The sequence below is a fragment of the Dipodomys ordii genome, unplaced genomic scaffold (genome assembly GCF_000151885.1).
Source record: "Dipodomys ordii isolate 6190 unplaced genomic scaffold, Dord_2.0 Scaffold72, whole genome shotgun sequence".
Classification (NCBI taxonomy): Eukaryota; Metazoa; Chordata; class Mammalia; order Rodentia; family Heteromyidae; genus Dipodomys; species Dipodomys ordii.
This window is the reverse complement of record NW_012267288.1, coordinates 7106691-7132427: the sequence shown is the minus strand read 5'-3', so window position 1 is coordinate 7132427 and position 25737 is coordinate 7106691. Positions and strand designations below refer to the sequence as shown.

Sequence of the window (25737 nt, the reverse complement as noted above, 5' to 3'; positions counted from 1 at the left end):
TATGAATAGAAACCTCAGAAATGCTTGATAAAATAGGTTTTTATACAAAAGCCAGAGCTCAGAAAGAAATACCTGCCTTTTATTTTCAAAATGCCCTAGATTTTAGCTATATAAGAAATACCTTTTATTATGTAATTTTTATTGTTTTATAAGCCTTAAAACCATGCTCATTTTGAAAAATATCAAAGTACTTTCCCATGAAAATACCCAGAGATATTAGGTAACTTACATTGCAAATAGCAATTTTGATATTTTAGGTAGTTTTATTAAGTATGTGCTATTTACATTATCCATTGCTGAAACATGTCAAGGGAGGGAGCTTAAAAACACACAATTAGAAACTCATTTTGAGACATTCCTTAAAGGTTACTAGATAGAAAGTGTTTGGATCTACCTATTTTTCAACCGATGGAATTATCACGGTATTAGTACATGCTTATGCGTTTTGTGAAATGCAACATCTCAAAATGCCATGATCTTTTTTTCAACAGCTTTAACATCCAGGTATAATAATGCTGCATAAAATCTTTTTCTTGTTTCTAAATTTAATTGATTTAATCACTGAATTAAAATGCTTGGAAATTGTTCTGCTTGTTGAAATCTGAATGCCAAATACATCATCTACAGTTCTAAAACGAATATTACATTTATATTTAGAGACCTTAAAACACTGTCTTCTAGATTACCCTAAATAACCCAGAGAAATGTCTAGAAAAAATATGATAATAATGGATAACAACTGCCCAACATTATTGATTTGAATATAGAAAGTATCAGTGCTTTATTATTTAAATTGTCTTTGTGCAATAATCTGGATGATATAATAGCTAACACATACTGATGAAAATTACCTTCCAGATTCACCACCATCATTTTAAAGAAAAAGACTTTGGAATTACTTCTCTTCAGAGACTAAAAAATTCCAATTTTTGTCAAACGTTCAGAGATATTCATTCTCTCACTGATTCTTGTTGAATAATTTGATTGGAATTGAATTATTTTCAGTGTGATTGGCTCACGTCTATAACCTTAACTAATCAGGAGGCTGAGATCTGAGGATCATGGTTTGAAACTAACCTGGGCAGGAAAGGCTGTGAAACTCTTATCTACCATCAGCCAGCAAAAAGTTGGTGGTAGAGGTGACTCACATGATAGAGGGCCAGCCTTGAATATAAAAGCTCAGCGATAGTGCCTAGGTCCTGAATTCAAGCCTCCGGACTGGTACAAAAACAACAACAATGAGCTTTCTTTGCCTCAAGAAGAAGACATTGTAATGCTAAGAATATATAAAACAGTTATGCTTTAATATATTCATCTATGTACCTACTTAACAATCTGGTCTTTCATCAGTGAAGGTTTGTTGGACTTTGTGAAATTTTAACCAGATAAAAGATTTAGCATTTATAAATGGGAATGAAATCATTGAAAATTTCCTGGATGACATAATACGTTAATTCGTTTTTAAGATAAACTTTCCTATGACAAGTACCTGGCTAGCTGTATCAATGTGCAGGGTAGACAGGCACCTATTTAATGAGGTTTCAAGCAGGAAGTCCAGCTGCTCCTGGCACCATTTCCCTTAACTTCTGGCAACTGCTTGAAACTCTATGGTTTGAATGTAATTACTCTGAATCGGTAGTTGTCAAACTTCTGAAAAAAAGCAGTAATAGACTTGCTTTTCCCCAAATAAGACAATATTTCAAGGACTTGTAACTAATAGAGGAAATCAGAATTTATTTACACAAATACATTTCATAAGTTCATATGGCCAACATTTCCAGTATATTCAATCTAGAAGAACAATAAAGGTATATCGCTGAAGGTAGTAACAGTATCTGTCACTTTGCTTTTCAGTTGAGTTCTATTAGGCCCATACTGATACAGACATATACTAAGCAATATGACTTTCTTCTATCTAATGTGGCTATCCTGCTTTGTAATGGAAAGTGACCTACATCAATTTATCTTTTCAAAATGTAATTAATTAGAAGAAATAGCTTATATTCTTAAGTGGTCTTTATTCTTTGTTTAGATAATATTTTACAAAGATTCCTTTTTTAACATTGTTCTAACATTTTGTCCATACAAATTTGTGATATTATTAGCTGCCTCTTTCAGAAATTCACCAAGGTTAAGTTACACAGATTTATATTTTACTTCATACAGAACTGAAAATCTCAATCTTATATCTGACTTGTAAGCTGCAGATATGAATAAATTTGAATCAAATCATCTACAACAAAATATGTGCTTGGTATATAAGATAGGACAGGACTATTACTTTTTGAAGATAGTTAAATAATATAGGGTTTCTTTATAAGAAAAATTGCTATTAAAAAGTGATCTTCATTGGTATTGTCAGCCAGGTGGCTCATATCAGTAATCCAAGCTACTAAGGAGGCTGTGATCCAGAGGATCATGATTCCAAGTCAGCTGCAGTAAAAAGAAAAAGTCTACAAGGTTCTATCTCCACCCAACCAGGAAAAAGGTGGAGCTGGAGTTGTGGATCAGTGATACAGTGCTAGCTAAGCAAGCTATGCTGGCTCAACATTCTAAGTTCAACCCCTCTCCCCTCCCCACATACACGACAAGTATCTGGCAAGATTCCTATATATATGCATATATACATATTTACTTATATACTTACATACATATCTACATATACACATGTGTGTTTGTTTGTTCTCATTTTGTTGTACTATCACATATTGCTGTGTTTGGTTCTTTGCCAAATAAAAGTATTTGAATTTTCTGGTGTTTAAGTTGCATGGCTCACATGAGGTATGAAGTTCATGTATCCATTTATACAATTATCCTCTTTAAAATTATGCAAAGGGATCCTCTTTTAAATAACCATAGCAGAACTGTAAACTTTTCAAACAAGGTCTCAGTTATTTATTGTGTTTATGTGTGTGTGTGTGTGTGTATGTGTGTGTCTGTAAATGTTTATATGTGGGCATGTGTTTCTAGTTACGCATTCATTAATTCATCTAACTTAGAAAACCAAGGAATGCAAGAAAAAGTCACCTTTGTCTTGTAGCATCAACTAAATAAATTGAAAATAGCTACTATGTCAAAGAGTTTAGTGTATTTTTATTAAAGATTAAATATATACATATATGCTCCAAAACATGGCAACAGATTTTACAGAAGTGCTGAAGAATTGCAGTTATACCTCAGTAGAACACCATATAAAAAATAATGTTTTAACTGAAGGCCCTTAGTTCTTTTTAAATGCAAATACCCACCACTTTTATCTGCAATCAGTCATTTATATATTAATGTTAATGCATTTATTAGACACCTTTCTCAGGTTAATTTAAAAGAAGAGGTGATGATGATGAACTCAGCAACTGTAGGAGACTGAATATTCAGGCTGGAAGCATTGAAAAATCAAGGATTACTTTATAGCTCTTCCTAAAGACTATGCTGCTTATATATAATATACTCATTTATATTTATAAACACACACAAAGAAAATATATACTGCATTAGAGGAATGTGAGTATGAATATGTTTCAATTGCATCTAGATACCATAATATATTTCAATGGAATGATAAAATTACTTATCATTTTATTCAACCCTGAATTGACAATATAATTTCCAACCAATGCATCAATTAAAAATACTCTTATATGAGTGCTCCCAAAGATTACAAACAAGTAATTTGCAGGCTGTCAGTCCATGTATTAATATATTGCAGATTTAATATACCAGGTTCAGTACCTTTAGTCTATGGCATATATTTAGGTAAAGGAAAACTGTAAAGTTTTATATCAAAACAATTTTTGACTAGGTGCTGATGGCTCATATCTTTAATGCTAGCTATTCTGGAGGCTGAGATCTGAGGATTATATTTCAAAGCCAGCCTGGGCAGGGAGGTCCATGTGATTCTTATCTCCACTTAACCACTAAAAAAAGCCAGAAGTGGAGCTGTGGCTTAGTAGTAAAGTGCCAGCCTTGAGCAAAAATTCCTAAGGAAGAGCACTCAGGCTCTGATTTCAAACACACTAAAATAACAACAACAACAACATAATAATAATAATAATTTATATCTCCCACATATACTTAGTTATGCTTTGTTTACCTCCATCTATAGTTTCTTTCCCCCTAAAGTTTAGAAAATAAGCAGTCATTCCAAACCCCCTAAAGTTTAGAAAATAAGTTGAGTGCAATCAAGCGTAAGCATGCTTTTGTTATTGCTCATACACACACTTCATAAAGTGCATAAAGAAACATGCTGTTTGCAGTTATTTCTTTTTTTTCCCCCTCTGGTTTATTCCCCATGGTCACTGTTTCTGATTTCGGTACCCTTTGTCTTATATGTGTTTATCAGATTTGGGAAAGGGAGGGGAATCAGAAATGGTGGGACAACGGATGAACCAATGCAACAGCAATTCTCACTAGACACTATGTTGGAAATGAAATTTACAATTTGGGGGCAGGAGGGGAGTTGATGGGAAGGAAGGCAGGAGAAAATGAGGGAGGGGCAACACTATTTGAAAAGAAATGTACTTATTACCCTACTTATGTAATTTTAAAGCCTCTGTACATCACCTTTACAATGAAATAAAATAAAAAAGAAACATATTCCTGAATTATAACTTGTATCTTCCCACTTTCTCCTCTCTCAGGATGCATGAAAGTTGGCTCTAAGACCCACAGTAGAGAGCAAAGACAGAAGGAAAAAGAGAGCTTTTCCTATGAAAGTCTGTGAGAATAGTTATGGTATGATTTATTTCAACTGGGCATTTTAAACAGGAGGGAAGCCAAGAAAGCAGTATGACTCTTACAGGGTTTATCTGTTTATATAGGTAAGTGAATATATTTATACAGATATTCATGTAGGTGTGGCATAAAGAAACATGCTGTAGGTATTTTAGAAAAATCAACAGTTGAAATAGTAGTTGTCAGCTGAGCTTCCAAGGACTGTGTCCTCATGAATAACATGCCCAGTGTTAGTAGATTGTAATATAATACATATCATATAAATATAATATGAAATAATAAAATTAAATTATATACACATATATATAACATAAAGCCTGCATCCCAGGTGCTGTTGGCTCATGTCTATAGTTGTAGCTACTCAAGGGGCTGAGATATGAGGAAAGGCCTTAATATTCTTATCTCCAAATATCTTATCTCCATCACCCCAAAACTGGAAGTGGTGATGTGGCTCAAAGTGGTAGAGCACCAGCCTTGAGCAGAAGAACTCTGGAACAGTGCCCAAGCCATGAGTTCAAGCCTCACGACTGGCAAAAAACAAAACAAAGCAAAATGAAACAGAAAAAGCTGCAAAGCATTTTCTTTGTATGTATTATTTCAGGTTTTTTATAGTAAAAGTATTTCTAATGCAAGAAGCAATGAGTGTGGGTGTGTAGATATGTACCATATATATATATCATGTATATATTATATATGTGTATATATAAAGTTCTTGAGTTTGGTTTTAGTATGATCAAAAGGAACTTAGAAATTTATTAATCATACACTTAAATTGATATTTAATTACAAATTCCATATTAATATCAATAACTTATGAATAATCATATTTATTTCTCAATATTTTATAGAAGATAAACATAATATTTGTCTATATATTTCTCCCTCAGAATGCTATCTTTTTATACAGTTGGATTGCTTTCTGAGTATAGCTATTCTGAGTAAACCACTTGTAATCAGAAGATTGTAATAAGCTTTTCTATGTGTAATACCTAACACTTATTTTTGTCAGTCTTATTTATACCAAAGTCCATATAAGCAAAGTCCTTGTCCTCTGCTGAAATTTGAATCTATTACACAAAGTAGAGACCTATTGTTTCCCATCATCAGGTTCATTGACTATCTTCATATTTTCTACATTTCTATTTTTTTTCGGTTAATTCACATTTCTGTTTACTTATGCTGAGTGACTTCTTCATATTTTGTCTTTACCAAACAGAGCTTAAACATTATGGTTTCTAATTTCAAAATACTATCAATGGTATTGACAAATTCTAAAAGGTAAAGCAATATTTCAGCTTCAAATACATAAATCATGGGAACGATCATTGTTTTAATATTTTTATTATACAATTTACCAAGAATTAGGTGTAACACCAATATGAACTATATTACAAAGTACTGAGAAACTTTCCCGTAGCTCTTGTATCTACAAGTTCTTTGTTCTCTGATATTAACTTGCAAGAGGAACAACAGTAGAGAATCAAAGCTTGTTGTGAGCTATTCAAACACCTTCCTACTTTAGGTAAAAGTGATAAAAACATATATGATTTCAGAATCTTCTATGATATAAATGTACCACATTGTATCTGGTAATATGAGAAAACACAGCTGCATAATGCTCATTTTAACAGTGCAAGAAGAGATTTTTTTTTCCTTTTCTAGATAGCATTGAAAAGCAGATTCTTAAGCAATTCGTGCAGTGAATTGTGAAGAACCTTACCTTGACTTGCAAACTTTAACTCTTTGGCATCTGTGAGGGTGGGCCTTTTGTCAGACCCTTTCTTTTCTATTCTCCGATGGCTTCTTCTTTTCTTTGACTCTCCCCAAAGATTGGAGCCTCCATGCATGCTCGGTATATTCAAAATAGCTATTCCTTCCAGAGAGATGTTTATTAAATCTATCTGGACTCCGTCACACTGATCAGTAAAAAGAAAATAAAGATAATACAGAAATTTTAGGTTGTTTTGTCTTTCTTTGGTTCCTTCCCTTTGATTTCCTTAGTTTTTAATAAGAACCTTCACATTTGTAATCTTATCATTTCTAAAAGAGCTTTCAAGGACACTTGAAATGTTTACCTTAAATGTCAACACAAAAGATAAAACAATCATTAATCATCTTTCGATAATGATCAAAATTAAATCACTATCTTTGTTTACAGAAAAACCTTCAAGAGAGAGACATACATTAGTGCCTACTACATTCCACTATGTTATGGGAAGGTTGAAACTGTGATGTGTGGTAAAATTTCAGGCAGAAATTTTAATAACTGTTGACTGTTTAGAACTTACTGCAAGGAACTATTAGGAGAAAGTAAAGAAATTGAATTCATGAGTCATGGTTTCCCTTTTCTTTTGGGGAAAGCAACAGTGGCTTGAAAGACTTGTGACAAGGAACGCCAAAGTACAAAATGTCAAGTCTACACGTTCTCAATCACATTGGAGTGGCTAAGAATGGTTTTGGAGTCTAGACAAAGTTCTAAGAAGGATATCCAGAGCAAGGTAAGCATAGTCTTACAATGAATTGAAAGAAATGAGGAGAGTGTCATTGAAAAAGATTATCCATCCCAAGCTTACTCTACTCTATCATTGCTGTAATAAAGACTTTGAGAAAAGTTTTTTTGTTTTGTTTTGGTCTAATGTCAAAATACTTTACTGAATTTGAAATAAATAACTTACTAACACACAGTGCTTTGCTGCAGCCAGAGTGATCATGTTTAAAATTTTAAATTTTCGGTTCATGTTTGCTTATGGATATGTGGAAAGTGACTTAGCAATGCTATTTTGTACTTTTTTTTAAATGTGTGTACTATTACGGGGGCTTGATTTCAGGGCTTGGGTGATATCTTTTATCTTTTTCTCTCAAGATTAGCTCTCTACCACTTGAGCTAGACCTCCACTTCTGCTTTTCTGGTGGTTAATTGCAGATAAGATGTGCATGGGCTGGCTTTGAATGGCGATCCTCAGATCTCAGCCTCCTGATAGTTGGTATGAATCATGGGTATTTTATACATGGCTGTTGAATATGTATTTATTCATTGGGTATTTTAAAATGATTATTACTAATTTATTCTAGAAATTATCCTATTTTTCATGATGTATCAGTATGAAGAGAGAGACACTTATAGCTCATTGTCTAGGAAATAGATTTGTTAGGATTAAGTATTTCACAAATTGAAGCATTGGGGTTGTGTTAGTGGGCATGTCTTATGACTATTAATTATGAATAATAACATCATCACTTTATACAGAAATCAGACTTTTAGGCTTAGGACAAAGCAAGGCTCGGCCAAAATAATAGCAAAACAACCCAAACCATCTCTTTTTTTCTACATTCCCCTCATCATTCTGAATTAGCATTATGATTTGTTCATCAAAAAAGAAAAATTAAAACTGTGGTTAAAGCAACACATCTTGAGCCTACTTGGCAGGGGTAGAAACAAATTTGAGAAAAAGAGCCAACTTTTCTTTCAATTTGCTTCAATGAGGGTGAAACCAAGCACTGGATGATGTATTTATTTTTTTCCCCAGAAACAAGTGATTTTTCTTCCTTTTCATGTATTAAGATTTCTTTTTACTGAAAAATTCTGCTCATGTGTATACTCACTTACCACTATATATTCTAGATAAACAGATATTAATTTCATAATTAAAAGTAATCTTGTGTAAATACCCTGCAGGCCTCAATGAATCAAACACATACTGTGTGTCAGGCCTCCCACTGTCTTCAAGTGGAATGTACTGGCTGGATAATTAGATAGTACATATTTTTTAACCTTATTTGCATGCATATTATATCTTTTGCACACTGACAAGCAGCAGTAACAACAAAAGTCAGATTACCACAGGGAATTCCCACAAAGAAGTCTTCATTCCTTATAATTTGCAGCCTAAATTAAAATAATTTGATCTTTGACAAGGATGAAATGTCAAGCAGAAGGGGGTCCTCTACAAGCCACGGCCTGTGGCTTCTGAAATCTGCCTAATTTATGTCAGTCACTTCTTAATACATATTTAAGTATTACACGAAAAAGATGATAAATATGCAATCTGACACCTTTGGTATTTCCCTGCTGTTAATTTATAAAGGTCTGGCTTCCCCCAAACTGACTAAAATCATTTAAATAACAGAAGAATTGTGAAATAAGCCTGGAGTTGGGGCCTGGCTTCCATTTTCACTCAATATTGAACACAGCAGGTAGTCCACTAAGACAATTATTTGACTAGGCCTTAGAACCCCACTGTGACAAGTTACTTTCAGAATTAGTAAAGGAAGATTCCTTTGTTCCTCTGCAGAAAAGGAGAGCAGAAGTGCAAATAGGCTTTTTATTTTCTTTTTAATTGAACTAGTGTTGATATGGGTGACAATGAAAATCACCAGTGAACTCATGTTTCCAGGTTCAGAGTCATGTCAAGTGTAGAACACAGTAAGAAACTCTCCAAGAAGTGAAAAAAAAAAAAATCTCAGGAAACTGCCAAGAACCAGGACTGATAAAGAACACTGATGTTCCTTTGAAAGCCGGACCATGAACTTAAATAAATAGCTATTTATTAATGGTTTGTTTCCACTAGTTGTGACCTCAGGCCACCTTCCTGTTTGATTTATTGTTATGTTCACTGGTCTGGAAAGTTTCAGTGCTAGTACTGGTGGGGACAAGAATAGAGCCACCAGTTGAGTTGATGAAAATGAAATCTGGGGTGAAGGTTATGAAATATAAACAAGTGATCATACTGTGTCAGATAATATTCTCATATAATGGGAGGATTTATGATTTTTCAAAAGGTAGTTATAGAAGAATAGCATATAAAAGCTTAAAAGCTAACAGCCTTAGTTCCAATAGCTCCTGAATATTTTTATTATGCTGAAAAAGTCATTAATATATAATACTATGGGTACAATCACAGAGAATGCCGCTTGCTACTTTTTGTAAAGTTTTAAAATAGAAGATTGTATTCCCCAAACCAATTTACCTAAAAGAAAGCTTGTATATGTATATATATATATTTTTTCTCGTAATGTATTATCAATCTTATTGTAGAACCTTTGGAGACGTTTAAATACATTTGGGTTATCTGATGAGATACAATTAATGATCAGTTGTAATTTTTTTCCATAATGAGTTGGCTCCTCTGTTAAGTCAGATAAAAATTATTCATAACTTTACTTAATGAAACATAAAACACCTTTTTATTGGTAATCTTAATATTGGCTCAGGTGGGCAGGGACTAATGGTGAGAAATAGCCCCATTACCTTTAAGAATTCTGGTTCCCAGGTTACTGGGTGATTAAAAAAAAATCACATCTTTCAAATTTTCATCACTGATTTTGTGTCTTTGATTCTGTTCTTGTTACTTACTCATTCTTGAAATCAGTTAGGTTTGTAGAAGCATTTAATTGTTTGGATGAATCTCTACATTCAAGGATGAAAATTCTTTTATTTTTGCCCCTCCTTAGAAGTAATTACTTTATTCTTTTAAAAATTTACATCAATTAATTATACAAGGGATTTCATTTTAATAAATCCATTTATGCATACAAGGTTTCTGGTCATAATCACCCCTTTGCCATTGTCCCTCCTCCTCCCTCCCCCTTCTCAAACCAGTCTCATTAAGTTTTCTTGTTCCACTTGGAATGAAAATTCTTGATGTTTAAATTTATCACCTTTTCTGGTCTTGCTGACAGCAAAAAGATTTTAAGAACTACAGTAAGGCTTTCTCATTTCACAAATTAACTTCAATACTAACAAGAAGGATGGTGACCTTTTGCTTCCTTCAAAGATGCTGACCTGCGATTCTTTTTATTATTTTTTATTTTTTCCATTTTTGGCCAGTACTGAGTTACTGGGTTTGAACTCATGCCCTCTTTTTGGCTTGCTTGCTCACAGCTGGTACACTGCTACTTAAGCCATGCCTTCAGCCTGCATTTTTTTGATTAATTGAAGATGGAATCTCAAAGACTATTCTTCCTGGGCTAGATTTGAACCTGTAGATTCTATCTCTGCCTTGTGAGTAGCTAGGATTACAAGAATAAGCTACCAGCACCCAGCTAGGTGTTAAACAGCCATACATCCTTCTTCCAAAATATTTTAACATAAACTTTGTTTTCAAATGTTTTCTTGTAATAGTAAAGCCTTTTTATCTACTTTTAATGTGCCACAATAAAGTTCGATGATAATTAAGATTTTTTAATTAAAATGTTTACTGTGTAAATCATTTTTCTTTGTATATATAGTTTTAAATGATTTGTTGTAAATTGTTATCTTTCTTTCTACACATATTTATATTTTATATAAATTTCTAGTTGATGTGTTTCTTTACATTTAAACATTTTGGCAAAAATATAATTCTTTTTTCTCCTCTTATCCCATTAAAGAAAAGGTTTAACTCACAATGGAAATTTAACAGTATCTCTCTCATTCACCGTGTTTTGATGAAGATGACATTAGTGCATTCACACTGCTTTCTATCACTCACGAAGTAAACAGGAAAATCTTTGCTAATATTGTTGTGAACTACTATCCCATGATGTTTATTTCATCCCAAACCCATGCTCCCTTGGGAAAGAGATCCCTATAGAAAGGAGGAGTATGAAATAAAAAGATAAACAGAAAGTGGCTCGTTTTAAAGAAAGCCACCAATAAAGCACACATTCATTGCTCGAGGTTCTGCTGTTACTAACATGGTTTATTCCCTATTATATATTTTTCAAACCTAGTTGGTATGACGTTAGGCCACATAGGAAGCAATAGCAAACAGAATCAAATTTCCGAATTACTGTTTTTGTTATATTTAATTATAAAGTAACCTTGAGGGTAGAAAGGCATATTCTACTAATATGATAGACTAGATTCATTAAAATGTGAGCAGAGAAGGATTGCATTGCCAGACTTGTGTTCATGTGTGTGCATGCACACACGCATACGCACACGCGCACGCACACACACACACATATACTTCAAGATATTCAATAAGATAATGAGGAGAGTGCACAAGGCTGACTCCATTACAACTGCTGTTGCTCTTGTTCCCAGAAAAAATCAGCAATGAAGAACCAGAAAGCCAGACGTTGAAAATATGTAGAAATATGACTCAAAAGAACTTAGTTCTCATTCATTTTTCTTAGAGAACATCCTAAGTAGTCATTTTATCAAATGTAAAGCTGTGTAGAAAAAAACAACTCATTTTATCACCATTAAGGAAGATAAAAATCCCACAAACACTATCCAATGTTTCCTATATGTTTTCATTCATAAAATACTCTTTCTACATAGTATCACACTTTCCTGAAGATTTTTTTTTAAATTTGTACTGATAGCTTTTCAGCCTGTATTTACGGATAGACTAACAGAAGGGGAGCTGCAAGGGCATTTAACATTTCTAGCTATAGTCACCCCAAGTTATCTCTCTCCATATATTTTAAATTTTGGCTTCTTTTACAGATGTTCTTTGAGCATAGGTTTCTGAGAATAAGAAATGCCCCAAATCTTTACGAAGTAGTTTTATTTTGAGGCAGGTGATGCTTTCTGACTCATGCCTACAATCTTAGCCAATTAGGAGGCTGATATCTGAGAAAAAGAGTTCTAAGCCAAAGTTAGCTGGGGAAGGAAAGTCTACAAGGCTTTTATCTCCAATAACCACCAAAAAGCCAACAGTGGAGTTGTGGCTCAAGTGGTTAAGTATCAACCTTTGGTGAAAAAGCTAAGGAACCACACCAGGCCCTGAATTCCAGTTCCAGTCCCAGTCCCAGTATATACATATACACCAACCACACACACACACACACACACACACACACACACACACACACACTCACTCACCAAAACAATAATTTTAAAGGTTAAAACTGTAGTTAAATAACTATATATGACAATATATAATTTTTTTGTCATTCATGGGACTTGAACTCTGGGCCTGAGCGCTGTCCCTCAGCTCTTCAGCTCAAGGCTAGCACTCTACCACTTTAGCTACAGCACCACTTCCAGTTTTCTGGTGGTTTATTGGAGACAAGAATTTCACAGACTTTCTTGCCCCGGCTGGCTTTGAACCATGATCCTCAGATCTCAGCCTCATGAGTAGCTAGGATTACAGGCGTGAGCTACCGGTGCCCAGCTTTAAGTAAATGTTTAAAAATATGTAAGAGATATAACTATATACATTCCTATATTGCATATTATTTAAATATATTATAATTAATATGAGATGTTATTCATGATTATATCAATATGTAATATACATGAATAGATATATCATCATGAACAAAAATCATAGAAAGTTCATGTTGAACTCCCATGTTTCACCTTCTGTGATCATATTTCTTTCCTATGTAATGATCTAATTCATTTATGAAAGATCTCCCCATTCCATAATCGTCCAGTCTACTTCTAGTGTTCATTTCCTATCACAATGAGTTAAAAGCACAAAATGATTACTTTGACTAATATCAATCTGAGCATTATGATTAATAACAATAAATTAAAACATAGGATATCAGGAGCCTTACAAAGCTATTATAAACCTATGTTGACCATAACTGCTTTGCTTACCAAATTATTACCTTAATATCTTCCACTAATGACTTTTTTTTTTTTTTTTTTGCCAGTTGTGGGGCCTGAACTCTGGGCCTGGGCGCTCTCTCTCAGCTCTTCAGCTCAAGGCTAGCGCTCTACCACTTGAGCCACAGTGCCTCTTCTGGCTTTTTCTGCTTATGCGGTGCTGAGGAATCGAACCTAGGGCCTCATGCATGCAAGGCGCTACCACTGAGCCACCTTCCCAGGCCTACCACTAATGACTTTTCTATACAATTTGTACACTTACTTTTACAAAGAAAAGTGTCAAAGCATATATTTTAAAATTTATATCACTATCCATTCATGTCAATATTTCTTGATCATATCAGTGAATTGTTAGCTACCCATGCTTCATAATTTGGTTCCTTTGATTTTTGTTTATCAATTTACTAAACATGTAACTTTTACATTGTTTTAATCATTAAAATATTTCATTATGCCAGCCCCTTTAATTCTATATGTCCAAAATTTTTGTAGGCCTGTCTGCTTCAAGTCTTTTTTAAATGTCTTTATTTATTACCTTTGCTTGCTTTGTTGGCAATTTTCACTTCCTATATATGTACCTGTGAAATGGCAACCTTGGGAACTGAGAAAAACTAGTTAATGAAAGGGAATGGAATTAGAAAGTGTATACTTTAAGTTTTATTCCTGAAAATAAGTATAGTTTTAGTGAGCTGTGTTTTAAAGGTTATGAGATATGAGACCTTAAGAAGGTTTTTTGTTAATGTGTATCTTGTAACTCTTTTTGGATTTATCCAATGTTTTCTTTTGTCTGACATCATCCGTGTATGCTTTTCTTCTACATTAAATAACTCATACCCCCACTTAACTTTATAACTCTACATGTTCTGTGACTGTTAGAAATGATGTTTTAGAGTTTGTGTGTATGTCATTACACAGACAGTACCATCAACATAATAACAACCACATCATACAATTGTAAAAGCAGACTCATTTTCTTACTTCTATTTCTACTGATTCATGTAGCTTCTTGCAGGTTGCTGAGAATGTTTCAGATGTGCCAAATTCAAAGTACCAAAACTTGTTCTTCATTCTGAAAAAGGAAAGAAAGGAGCAGCTCAAACGATTATCGGTAACAGAGGGATATTTTATTAAAAATGTCCTGACTCTGTCTTGAAGAAGTAACAGGAAAGGTCTGAAGACATGAAACGCCCAAAATATAGTTGGATGATCACATAATTTCCAAAGTTCAAATGGTGGCATCAAAGCATATGGTAGTCTCTAAATAAATTCTAGGATGTGTTTGCATGTACTCTGCAAGGAAATTTTAGGGATATGCTTGTTTGGTAGATTCAAGTGTATCTTTGACTTCTCAATTTCTTAGTTGATCTCAGTTTTTAAAATGGTTTTTGTACATATGATTCTTGTGTCTTAAACAACTTGATTATAGAACTAGCTACACTAATCCTAAAAAAGATTTAAGAAAAAACATATTCTAAGCTCTTCATGGGAAAAAAAGACAAAAGGCTTAAATATGCTAAATGTTTGTACACAGCTATGTGTTGATTAAAAATATGATTGGATGGCATATTAAAAAGGAAAAGTGGTCATCTATAAAGCTAATATTTAGTAAGTTAAAATTGCCATAATTTAAGAATATAAGAAGAATATAAAATAATTTTAAATATAGTGACTTCCTTCTTATAAATGATTTTTTAAGAAATTAGCACACAGCACGAAAGAACAAGGTAAGCTGTAATAATATCAATATAAACAAAATTTGCAAAGAAAAATTTAAAAGGATTCTGTTTTAATTGTATTTGTGTGAGAGAGAGAGAGAGAGAGAGAGAGAGAGAGAGAGAGAGAGAGAGTGAGTCAGGCTTAGGGCTTGAACACAGGTCAGGAGCCTTGTCCCTGAGCTTTTCTGCTCAAGTTAAACAACCTACCACTTGAGCCACAGTACCAGTTCCATATTATTGGCAGTTCATTGAAAATGAGTCTCACTGACTTTTTTCCCAGCTGGCTTCAAACCATGATCTTCAGATCTCAGCCTTCGGAGTAGCTTGGATTAAAAGGGTGAGCCAATGTACCCAGAGACTTCAGTATTTAAGCTTAAAGTTTGGTGTACATTTTTCTCCTATAAAACATGATCACATATTTGTCTCTTCATACCAACTAATTCAATTTTTGATCATTTAATATAGCTTTATTGAAGCTGAATAGATTTTATATAATCTAGTAATGGATTAAAAAATTCAATTTATGTAAAATACAATTTTAAAACATATACAATTCTAATAAGGTATCATACCACTAATTAAAAGAAAATGTAGATAGAGCTGTACAAAATATTTTCATATATAGTCAGAAACTTTTATTATAGTATTAGAATGTTTTTCATGTGTACTTATTATTTGACTTATAGATATTGTTATCAGTCTGTCATATTTAGGGTGTTACACATTTTAGCAATTAAAAGACATTTTGCAAAGGTGTTACTACTTAATAAAATAATATTTTTGGTTTGTGAAATGATATGAGCCCAATACAGTGCTTTTTATTAATGCTGTTTTAATTTATAAGCATATATAAAAGTAGTATTATGTATGTAGACATATTCAATTAACTTTTAGACTTATATATTTTATTTGCTTATAAAATATTTACAGGTCTTTCTTGTAGAAGGCATAATTCAGGCCAGTAATCTGAAGATCAATGTAAGTTTTATGTTTCAAAGGATTGTGGTATCATAAGTACTTATTTTAGCCAGCTGCTGGTGGCTCATGCCTATAATCCTGGCTACTTAGGAGGCTGAGATCTGAGGACTGAGGTTCAAAGCCATTCCTGGAAGGAAAGTCCATGAGATTCTTTTCTCCATTTAACCATCAGAAAACCAGAAGTGGTGCTGTTGCTCAAAGTAGTAGATCACAAGCCTTATGCAAAAGAGCTCAAGGACAATGCCCAAACTCTGAGTTCAAGCCCCATGACCTACAAGATAAAAAAAGAAAAAAAAGAAAAAAAAACTTATTCTTTTCCTTAGAATCTTTTTAGTATTTTTATAGCTTGATTTCATGTTTGTGAATAGATAGAAATAATGATAGCTGGTTAGAAGGAGCATATGTAAGTGTTGATGGAGTAGATCTGAGAACCTGTGTACAGGAAAAAAATATTAATTATGCAATTATCTACCTGTATAACAAATACACCATTACAAGTTTATATACTGGCTGAAAGCTTGTGAAACTAAAAATGTTTTCCTACTGAGTCATCATTCTGTAATAATGACATCATTATACAAGAGCTGACATTTATAATCCTAGCTACTCAGGAGGCTGAGATCTGAGGATTGTAGTTCAAAGCCTGAAGAAGCAGGAAAGTCTGCAAGACATACCTTTGGTTACCAATTAAGAAAGCCGGAACTGGAGCTTGTATAACACTAGCCTGGAGCAAAGGAATAGGTCAGGGACAGTGCCAGGTCCTGAGTTCAGGCCTCAGGACTGGCACAAATAAAATAAAATAAAATATTGATCTGTATAATATGATCCTAAGACATGTGTTCTGACTGTTTGAAATTATTTTTCTATAGCCAGCCAACAGAACATTTTTGTGTTGTTTTTTCTCTAAAACTTCTGGGATTTTTTACTCATTTAACAAATGTTTAATGAGAGCATTCACTTCCACATGCTACTGTGTTATACCCTAAATTATACAAATAAAAATACAATTATTTTTGGCTTCTAAAAGGAAGGATGTTTTAAGATTGTAGACACAAAAAGTAATAATAAAAGCTAATTACCAACAAGGGATATGTGTGAAGCATAGTGGTTACACACTACACTGTAACAGCTAATTTTGTTTCAAGTATCCAAGGTTTAAATGAGAAGGTGGCATTTTCATGGATGAGTAACAGAGGGCAGAGAAAAAAGGAGAGACACATTCTGGGTATTTTTAGCAATGTAGAATGACGTAAGGATTTGCTGAGTATGGATGAATAAATGTTGTGGAGTTTATTCCAAAACATGCTTGGGATTTGATCACATAAATCAAGAAGAGGCTGAGAAATTCCTCAGCAGCACAGGTTCAGGACCAGTTCTGTTTTATGAGGAAGTATGTCTAATAAAAGGGAGAAAAGTGAGCTGGCATGTTGAAAGTGAGAAAAGTGAGCTGGAGTTTTAGGCAGGAATATGGCCATTGAGATAGGCTAACTGCAATGAAATTGGAGACTTAAGCCAAGATGCAAGTGAAATGCAGAACAGAGGCTATGTTCAAGAATACATGAATCAGATCCACAGGAGCTCTCCAGATACTAGATTATACTGATTTATGCTATGCCTAGCTTATCTCTGAATGCATACATGAGAATCCCAGGGCATAATTACAGCAGACAAAATATTTGTTTTTCTATTTTCACAGGTTTGGGGATCTAATGTATGTTGAATTGAAGTTGGAAAACTAAATAAATATATGGGGCTTTGAGTTACATTTCAGTGATTATGACATATTATTTCCCATTCTACTAAAGTTTGCCATAGCTTAATTAGGGTAACATGAAGTTTGCATCATCTCACCAAGGTATGCCGCCTTTAACAATGATATCACAAGAAACAGAGGTTCTGAGAATTTACATTCAGCCTTAATTCACCAGATTAGTTAGCATTACTATCCATGTACAAAAGCTACTTTAAATTTTCCATTATTACAACCATTTTATATTTCACTTAGATAAATATATGGAGGTAATAAAGAACACATAGAATCAGATTCCACATTTCAAATTAAAGACTGTTAAATTTTATTTTTAGGTTGTCTTTTAGGTTGTAGAAAAAGGCACATTGATGCATGCATGGTATCTATTTTTTACGGTCACATTCTGAAATGTTGCAAATAATTCAAACTCAAACTTTTCAGGAAAAAATACAGCCCAGGGATTTGAGGATAAAATATTCTCAAATTGTAAATCAAAAAGTTATTGCAACTTTAGACAGATTTCTAATTCCAGGTGACAAATGTCCTATAAACTTCATACAGAAAGGTATTCATGCAGTTATTCTAATTAATATATTAAGTATTATGCTAATGAGTCTCATTGTAAATGTACAGTTTCCTGTAGACTATTCAGAGTGCTGGGTGACCAGATGTTCAGTTGAAGTTGTAAAAATTAGATTCCCCATTCCTATTTAACAATAATTTTGCTTTTCTGCCATAGCCACAGAGAAGTATGAAGCATTTGAGATTTTGTTCAAGCAAAATCATCTTGTCATTACAATATTGTTAATACTTAGCTGCGGTAGTTTTTATCTTTTATTTAAGTGGTTTAATTTTCTACTTTCCTTAGACTCTTTCCAACTTAGTTGGGGCTTTTGTACTATGGTTTTGTTTTGACTTTGGTTTTATCTTTCTTGTGCTAAGTAAGTGAATGCTGTAAACATAAAACAAAGCAAACAAACAAAACTTGAAGTCCGAGTGCATTTTCCAAAAAAGAACACAAAAGAACCTAATTAGATATGAAGCTCATTTCTAACAAGATACATCAGGAAGGGGAGAGGATGAAAAAACTACTATAAGAAATCATAAGTCCACAGAAAGCTTTCCTGTAGATTCTCTGGTGTATGAATTTACTAGCAGAGTTTTTGTTGTTATTGTTGTTTGTTTTTGTTTTAGGTGTTTTTTTTTTTCAGTTCTAGGATTTGATCTTAGAGGCTTGTATTTGCTTAGCAGGTACTCTATCAACCCAGCCATGCCTCCAGAACTTTTGCTTTCATTATTTTTCAAGTAGGGTCTAGAGTTTATGCCCATCTGGCTTGCATATCAATCCTATTTATGCTTTGTGTGTGTTGCAATGACAGCATTCAACATGACACCACCCAGTTTCTTATTGGTTGAGATGTCTTGCAAGCTTTTTTCCCAGGCTGGGCTCAAACTACAGTCCTCCTTCTCTTCTCCCAAGTAGCCAGCATACTGCTGAATATAAAAGAATACAACAAATTCACAAATACTTGTATACCTTTCAAAGTTTCTTAATTAAATGATTCTACATCTACTGTGTATGAATATCCTGATAAACGAATGAAAAATCAATCCTTTTTGAGCTTTTCTTTTCAAATGAAAGTAAAAAATTTTATTCATTAAGGGTATTTTTTTTTCTGTCGTGGGGCTTGAACTCTGCGCTGGGGTCCCTGCGCTGTTCAGCTCAAGGTGAGCGCTCTACCTCTTGAGCCACAGCACCACTTCCGGTTTTTTAGTGGCTTATTGGAGATAAGAGTCTCATGGAGTTTCATGCCCGAGCTCGCTTTGAACCATGATCCTCAAATCTCAGCCTCCGGAGTAGCTAGGATTACAGGCGTGAGCCACCCAGCTATTAAGGATATTTCTAAAAGAGTATTTTTTGTTTTTCTCCTTCCCTTCCCCTTACCCTCCCATTCTTCCTTTCTCCCTGCCTTTCCATTACTGAGGTTTGAATTCAGATTTTGGGTAATGTCCCTGAGTTTTTTGGCTCAAGGCTGCTGCACTGCCACTTAAGTCAAAGCTTCCTTTTTCAGTTTTGGTAGTTAACCATAAATAAACGTCTCACACACTTTCCTGAACTTGTTGGCTTTGCATCTCAATTCACATATCTCAGCCCCCGCAGTGGCTAAGATCACAGGCTTGAGCCACTGATGCCTGGCTCATTACTTCTTGAAATTTCTTAGCAAACTGCATGCCATTTATAGGGACTCTACATCTGTGGCTGAAACAATAACCACCACCACAACAACACAACAACAACAACAACAGCAGTTAAGTACTGATCCAAACTCAAGTAAAAGCTTCTGTATTTTTATTATAATTATTGACTGGCTACTGTAAGCTCACCAGCTAATAGTTGAACAAAAAAATTGTTCAAAATATGAAATAGAAAAGCTGGATGCATTGAAACTGGTCTGTAATCCTAGCTGTGGTTCTAGAACAGCCTAGATAAAAGTTTGTGCGAATCCATTTCAACCAATAAGAAGCTGGGCACAATTGTGAACACTGGTCATTCCAGCTATGTGGGAAGCATGAATAGGAGGATCATGGTCTCAGCTGGCTTGGGCAAAAACCAAATAAAAGATCCTATGTGAAAATAGCAAAAGCAAAAGGAGCTGGCGATGTGGCTCAAATTGTAGGGTACTTGCCTGACAAGTGCACAGTCTTGAGTTCAAATCCCTGTATCCCCAAAAAGTAAAGTTTAAGGTAATGGAGTGGGGACTTTTATTATAATTTATTAAAATAATGCTGGCTAGTTTGTAAAAGTATGTTCAGCTTATAGAAACCTAAGACTATACTTTGACCACAGTCACCATGTTTAGGAATTTATCAGTGGTAAAAAGTACCTCCATATCATGTGTCTTAATAAGTTATGTAAGGATTCCATTTTATCTAAATTCTCTGGTTTGGTTTGCACTTTTATTCTTTGGTGGTGTAGCTTGGATCAATTTATGTGTCTCTCATGGTAAAAAGAATAAGGCTGATAGTATTACTTTACAAGAAAGAAACATTGGTATAATACAGTGTTCTATTTAGTTGGAAATTTTTATATTCATACCAATGAGAGCAAACATTTTTCTTCTTTCTATACAACAGGTAGAAATATATACTTTTTCAACAGTGATGCTTGTCTCTAATGCTTGTTCATATGTTTGTGAAGTCCCAGGGAGACCATGAAACAAGCTCAGATAGACTCATGCAATAATCCATCTTAGTTTGAATAAAAAAGAAAATATAAAGATCAATGTTCTAAAAATACAATTTTTAACCCAAATTACTTTTCCATGACTAAAGAAACTATATATGCATATAAAATACTTGCATACGGGATCAGATATTTTAGTAGGTTTCTTTCAAATATTTCAAGGTTTCTCTTAAATATACATACACACGTGTGTGTTTGTCGGTGTGTGTATACTGGTTATGTGAAAATATTTTTATATCTAAAAGTTTTCCATTAATAATATTAATCAGTTATCTGCTACATAAATATTCCTTTTTTCTAGCTTTTTAAAAGAAAGAAAGAGAAAATGGAACCGTGTAAAAGCCACAGGGTTACCACATTGCGGAGTTCTTGCCAAAGAGGGTCCAAAACACAAAACCTCTCAGAGAAGTGAGAAGTGTAACATAGTTTACTTGTGAAGTTAACTCTGTACAATGTTTGAACAATCATCCCTCATGTTTACACTGAATATATTTCAATGACCATTACATCATTACTCCTTGAAATAAATGTTTCCTCATTCATAAGAGACTAAACTAATTTGGGGGCATGGATATCACTGGAGCTGTACCTTGTCTTTTATTATTATTATTTATTACTTTTAGGTTTCTTTTTCTTCAGATAGGGTCCCATTTTTTGCCAGTTGATCTGGGACCATAATGCTCCTCCTTACCCTTCCCATGTACCTGAGATCACAAGTATGTAGCAAGATGTCTGGTTGGTTGGTTCGTTTGTTGAGATGGCGTCTCAGTCACTTTTTGCTCTGACTCACCTTGAGCTGTAACCTCACAATTTTTATCCTGTCAGTAGGTGGTTTTATAGAATGAACCACCAATTTGGCAGAGCTAAATTATGATAGTAATCATTGTTATTACTACTAGGCATGGCACTGCCTCCAATGAGCCCAGTGAGGCATACAGATGATTTTGTCAACATTTAATGGGAAGTTAGAAAACTTAAGAAACTAGATGGTTTTTTTTCAAAAATATCTTTTTATTAAACAGAATAAGGGTTAAGTTATTCCCTAAAGTTTTGCCCTAAGTTCTAGAGAAAATACTAGGTCATCTTTCAATAACATCTTTGTGGTTATCTATCATGTGTGTGTGCATGTGTGCATGCATGCACTTGTGTGTGCTGGTAGCCACAACTTGAACTTAGTGCTTCACACTTTTTCTTAGCCTTTTCTTTTCTTTTATTTGTGAACATACTGTACAGAGGGGTTACAATTACATGGGCAGGATAATGCATACATTTCTTACCAAGCATTGCAGCCTCCTCCTTTGTTTCTTAGCCTTTTCATTCAAGCCTAGTACTCTACCACTTGAGCCACATCCTGGCTTCCATGGAGATTTAATTGTGAGAAGAGAGTCTCATGAATTTGTCTTCCTCAGCTGGCTTTGAACTCCTCACATCTCAGCCTCCTGACTAGCTAGGATTACATGTATGTACCACTGTCTCTTGGTTGTCACATTTTTAAAGTGTTTTTGTTTCTCCTGAAACAATCATCTGAAGATGGTAATATAACCACCAGAAGATGAATAGAACCTGAAGGAATTCTGTCATGGTCTTCAGGACAGAGTTCCTCCCTGAAAAGACAAACATGAAAGTTTGTGTTGTGTGTTGTTGAAAGTTGTGTGTTGTCAAGGAAAGATATAATTGTTGATGAGAAACCATCTTGTCCCCTGGAAGAGAAAGTAAGGAAAATCCAGGGAAGTTGACTTAGATTCTTGGATGAATTGAAATCCTGATTCACCCACAATGAACCAGTCTAGTTCTGGACTTCTGTGTATGTGTGCTACACAAAGAGACTAGCTATTTCTTCTGTATGCTTTTTTTCCTTGCAGTCAAAAGCACACTGACAACACATAACATAGTTCCGAAGCAAATTTTACATGCATAATATTACCAGAGGGATACTTTGCAAAAATCCGAAAGCAAGTGATATAATTGTCATACAATACTATTTTTCTAAATGCAAAATTCAGTAGTTATTAAGTGGAGGATTTCTGTTCAGCAAATTACTTATCTTCATCTTCTGAATATGTAAATACCAAAGTACAAGTTGTGCATCTGCTTTACTGTCCCTCTCAATGTTCTAAAAATATTTCCACATATATATGCTTGAAATAACCTAGGAAACAAACCATACATGTCCCTATTTTGTATCTAATTTTTTTATCGTGGTAAACAAAATCTGTATAGAAGAGCAAACTGCTAGTAAGCTTACACCTCTCACTTGTTTCAAGTGTCAGCCTGCGAAATTTGAATTAACAATATAAGACATGTTTTCAGAGATTACTTGCATGGATATTTAATTTAAATAAAAAATCTGAGTAAAATAAGTAGTAAATGACAGTATCTTATTCTTGAAAGGGAACTATACAACTTGTGGGTGGAGATGGGAAAGAGGAAATGGGAGAGAATGAGGGAGCAGATGATAAAATGTACCTATTTTCTAATGTATATATATGTAACCCTTCTGTATATCCCCTCTATAATAAAATGAAGTAAATTAATAAATAAAAATTAAGTAGCAAAAATAGAATCTAGACAAAATAGATAGCAAAATATAATAAAGTATTTGTACCTCTTATATAAAAATGATATTTTATTTAAAGATAATCATGTTCATAAATGTATGCAACAACATGAAATTAAGAAAGATACTAAACAGGCTTTCTAAAGGCTAGAGCGCCTCAGCCCTAAATTTGTAGTCATCAAACAATCTGGAAGTCACTTTGCTTTTCTATGGCACAAAACAACACAAATGGGCTGTCGTAAGCTATGGTTGTGCATTTGAGTTATTATCACTTTTTTAATTATATGTGGCATAATTTTTTTATCTGGTAAAATAGAACAAATGAATAGGAGCTGATCACTTGTAGGTACCATGATAAAATTAATTTTCTGCATTTACAAGGTAAGAGTGAGTCTCTGAATGAGGTACTATCACGTCACCAAGGTTTGGTACTATACCATCAATAAGACCCTGTTGGAAAGCCAAATTGTTTTCATAAGCAGCAGGGACTAGATGGACAATAATAACTGGGTATGTTGAGCCAGGTATTAAAGTAATTGTTTGATGTATCTGTCTCATTCCATTATTTACCAATCGACTTTCTTAGATTTCCTTGGTTCTTTCTTTTTCTTCAATCTCCCTGTCCTATTCATTTTTTAACTGCATTCATTGCCAATTATCAGACATAAGAATATAAAGGTTTTTTTCACTTTTAATACAGATCAGCAGATATATAAATAAGGATCACCTCCTGAGTTTCAAGGAAATTAATTAAATTTAGATGTTTCAGTACGCATACAGGAAAAATGGCTTAGATTTTTTGTGAAGAGTCACAAACAATTCTTTAAACTACAATATAAATTGATTTGCAACTTTGTGTACCCAACAATTATTTGAAGGGTGGTCCTACTTAATGAAATTAAATAACACTTGTTAAATAGCATATGCTTAGCATATATAAATACGAATGATTCCATAATTATTAGAAAAACCAGTTTTGACATGGGAGTTCAATATGAGAAAGAAGAGGAAAAATTATACACATGTATGAATGTTTGTGTGTATAAAATCTATACACATATGCACCATGTGTATAAACCCATTTTATTACTGAAAGAGCAGTAAATACTATCATTCTTGATGCTGTAGACAAGTTTAAGTTGAGTAATATATATTATTAGAGCATATTTTACTCTGTTATATTACTAATATGTCTCTCCTAACCATGTTTTGGATGTTATATTTTGTAAAACTTGCAAAAGCCAAGAGGGGAAAAAAATCACACTTCTGCAGCTCTTTCACACATTATTTCCCTTACCTATATTCCGTGAAGACTACCACAGCTTCACAACTTAAAAAACCTCTAATAAAACTTGTTTCTATTCTCTGAAAATTAGTTAAGTGTTTTACCTTTTGTTTTTCTTCACACATCAGCAATCTTTTTCTCAATTCTGCAGCATAAAGTGCCACTTTGCATCTTGAAAATGCTGTTCTCCATAAAGTTCCTCTCACACTGGAACTAAAAATATGGACAATTCTCCCTTTTCCCAAAGCTATAGAGTAGTAGTTATACAAACATTAATTATTTTGCAAAATGCTAAGGGGGTAAGAATCAGACTGCTACTTGAGTTATATTGAAAATATTGATACTTTAAATCAAATTGAAGAATTAGAGAGTGTAACATATGAATCAAAAAATCCATTATTATTTAGATTACATTTCTGTCACTGATTTACATCCTGAGGGACCCAGATAGCTCCCTAAAATATCATGATCTGTTTTTGTATCCAGTCACCATGCTATAATTTATATAAAGTATTCAGAGTGACTTCTATGTGAACTAATTGACAGATGTTGCTGTTATCACTTGTGGATTAATTATTGTGTCAGCACATTCAAATGCATGCAAGATAGTAAGATAATTGTGAAGGTAATATTTCCTATCCTTTTCTCTTCAGTGTTTGCTATTGTTTTATTTTTAAAAAGATGCCTAACCCATATACTATTTTTTCATGTTTGAAACTATGCCCATGTAAGCAGATAATAAATGGAGATGAATTTTAATTGGACAAGACTATTTCCAATATGCATAGCTATCAATAAATCACCAAGCCACCAATTTTTCCTGCATTAAAACAATAGCCACATATGGCATTGATTTCCAGGATTAAAAAAATCTTTCTCCTTCCTTCCTTTCTTCCTTCCTTCTTTTCTTTCTTTCTGTCTTTCTTTCC

At 33.7% G+C, this 25737-nt stretch overlaps 1 protein-coding gene across 4 annotated transcripts in view; it reads right to left on the bottom strand.

The window, feature by feature from the left end:
- The window catches only part of Dgkb (diacylglycerol kinase, beta 90kDa), a 543021-nt gene that overhangs the window by 140434 nt on the left and 376850 nt on the right, over positions 1-25737 (bottom strand). For all 4 annotated transcript variants that reach the window (XM_013024005.1, XM_013024002.1, XM_013024003.1 and 1 more), the window contains 2 exons: positions 14258-14348; positions 6452-6647 (listed from right to left, as the gene is read on the bottom strand). In XM_013024005.1, coding sequence (XP_012879459.1) covers positions 6452-6647; positions 14258-14348 — 287 coding nt within the window. The remainder of the gene's footprint in view (positions 1-6451; positions 6648-14257; positions 14349-25737) is intronic.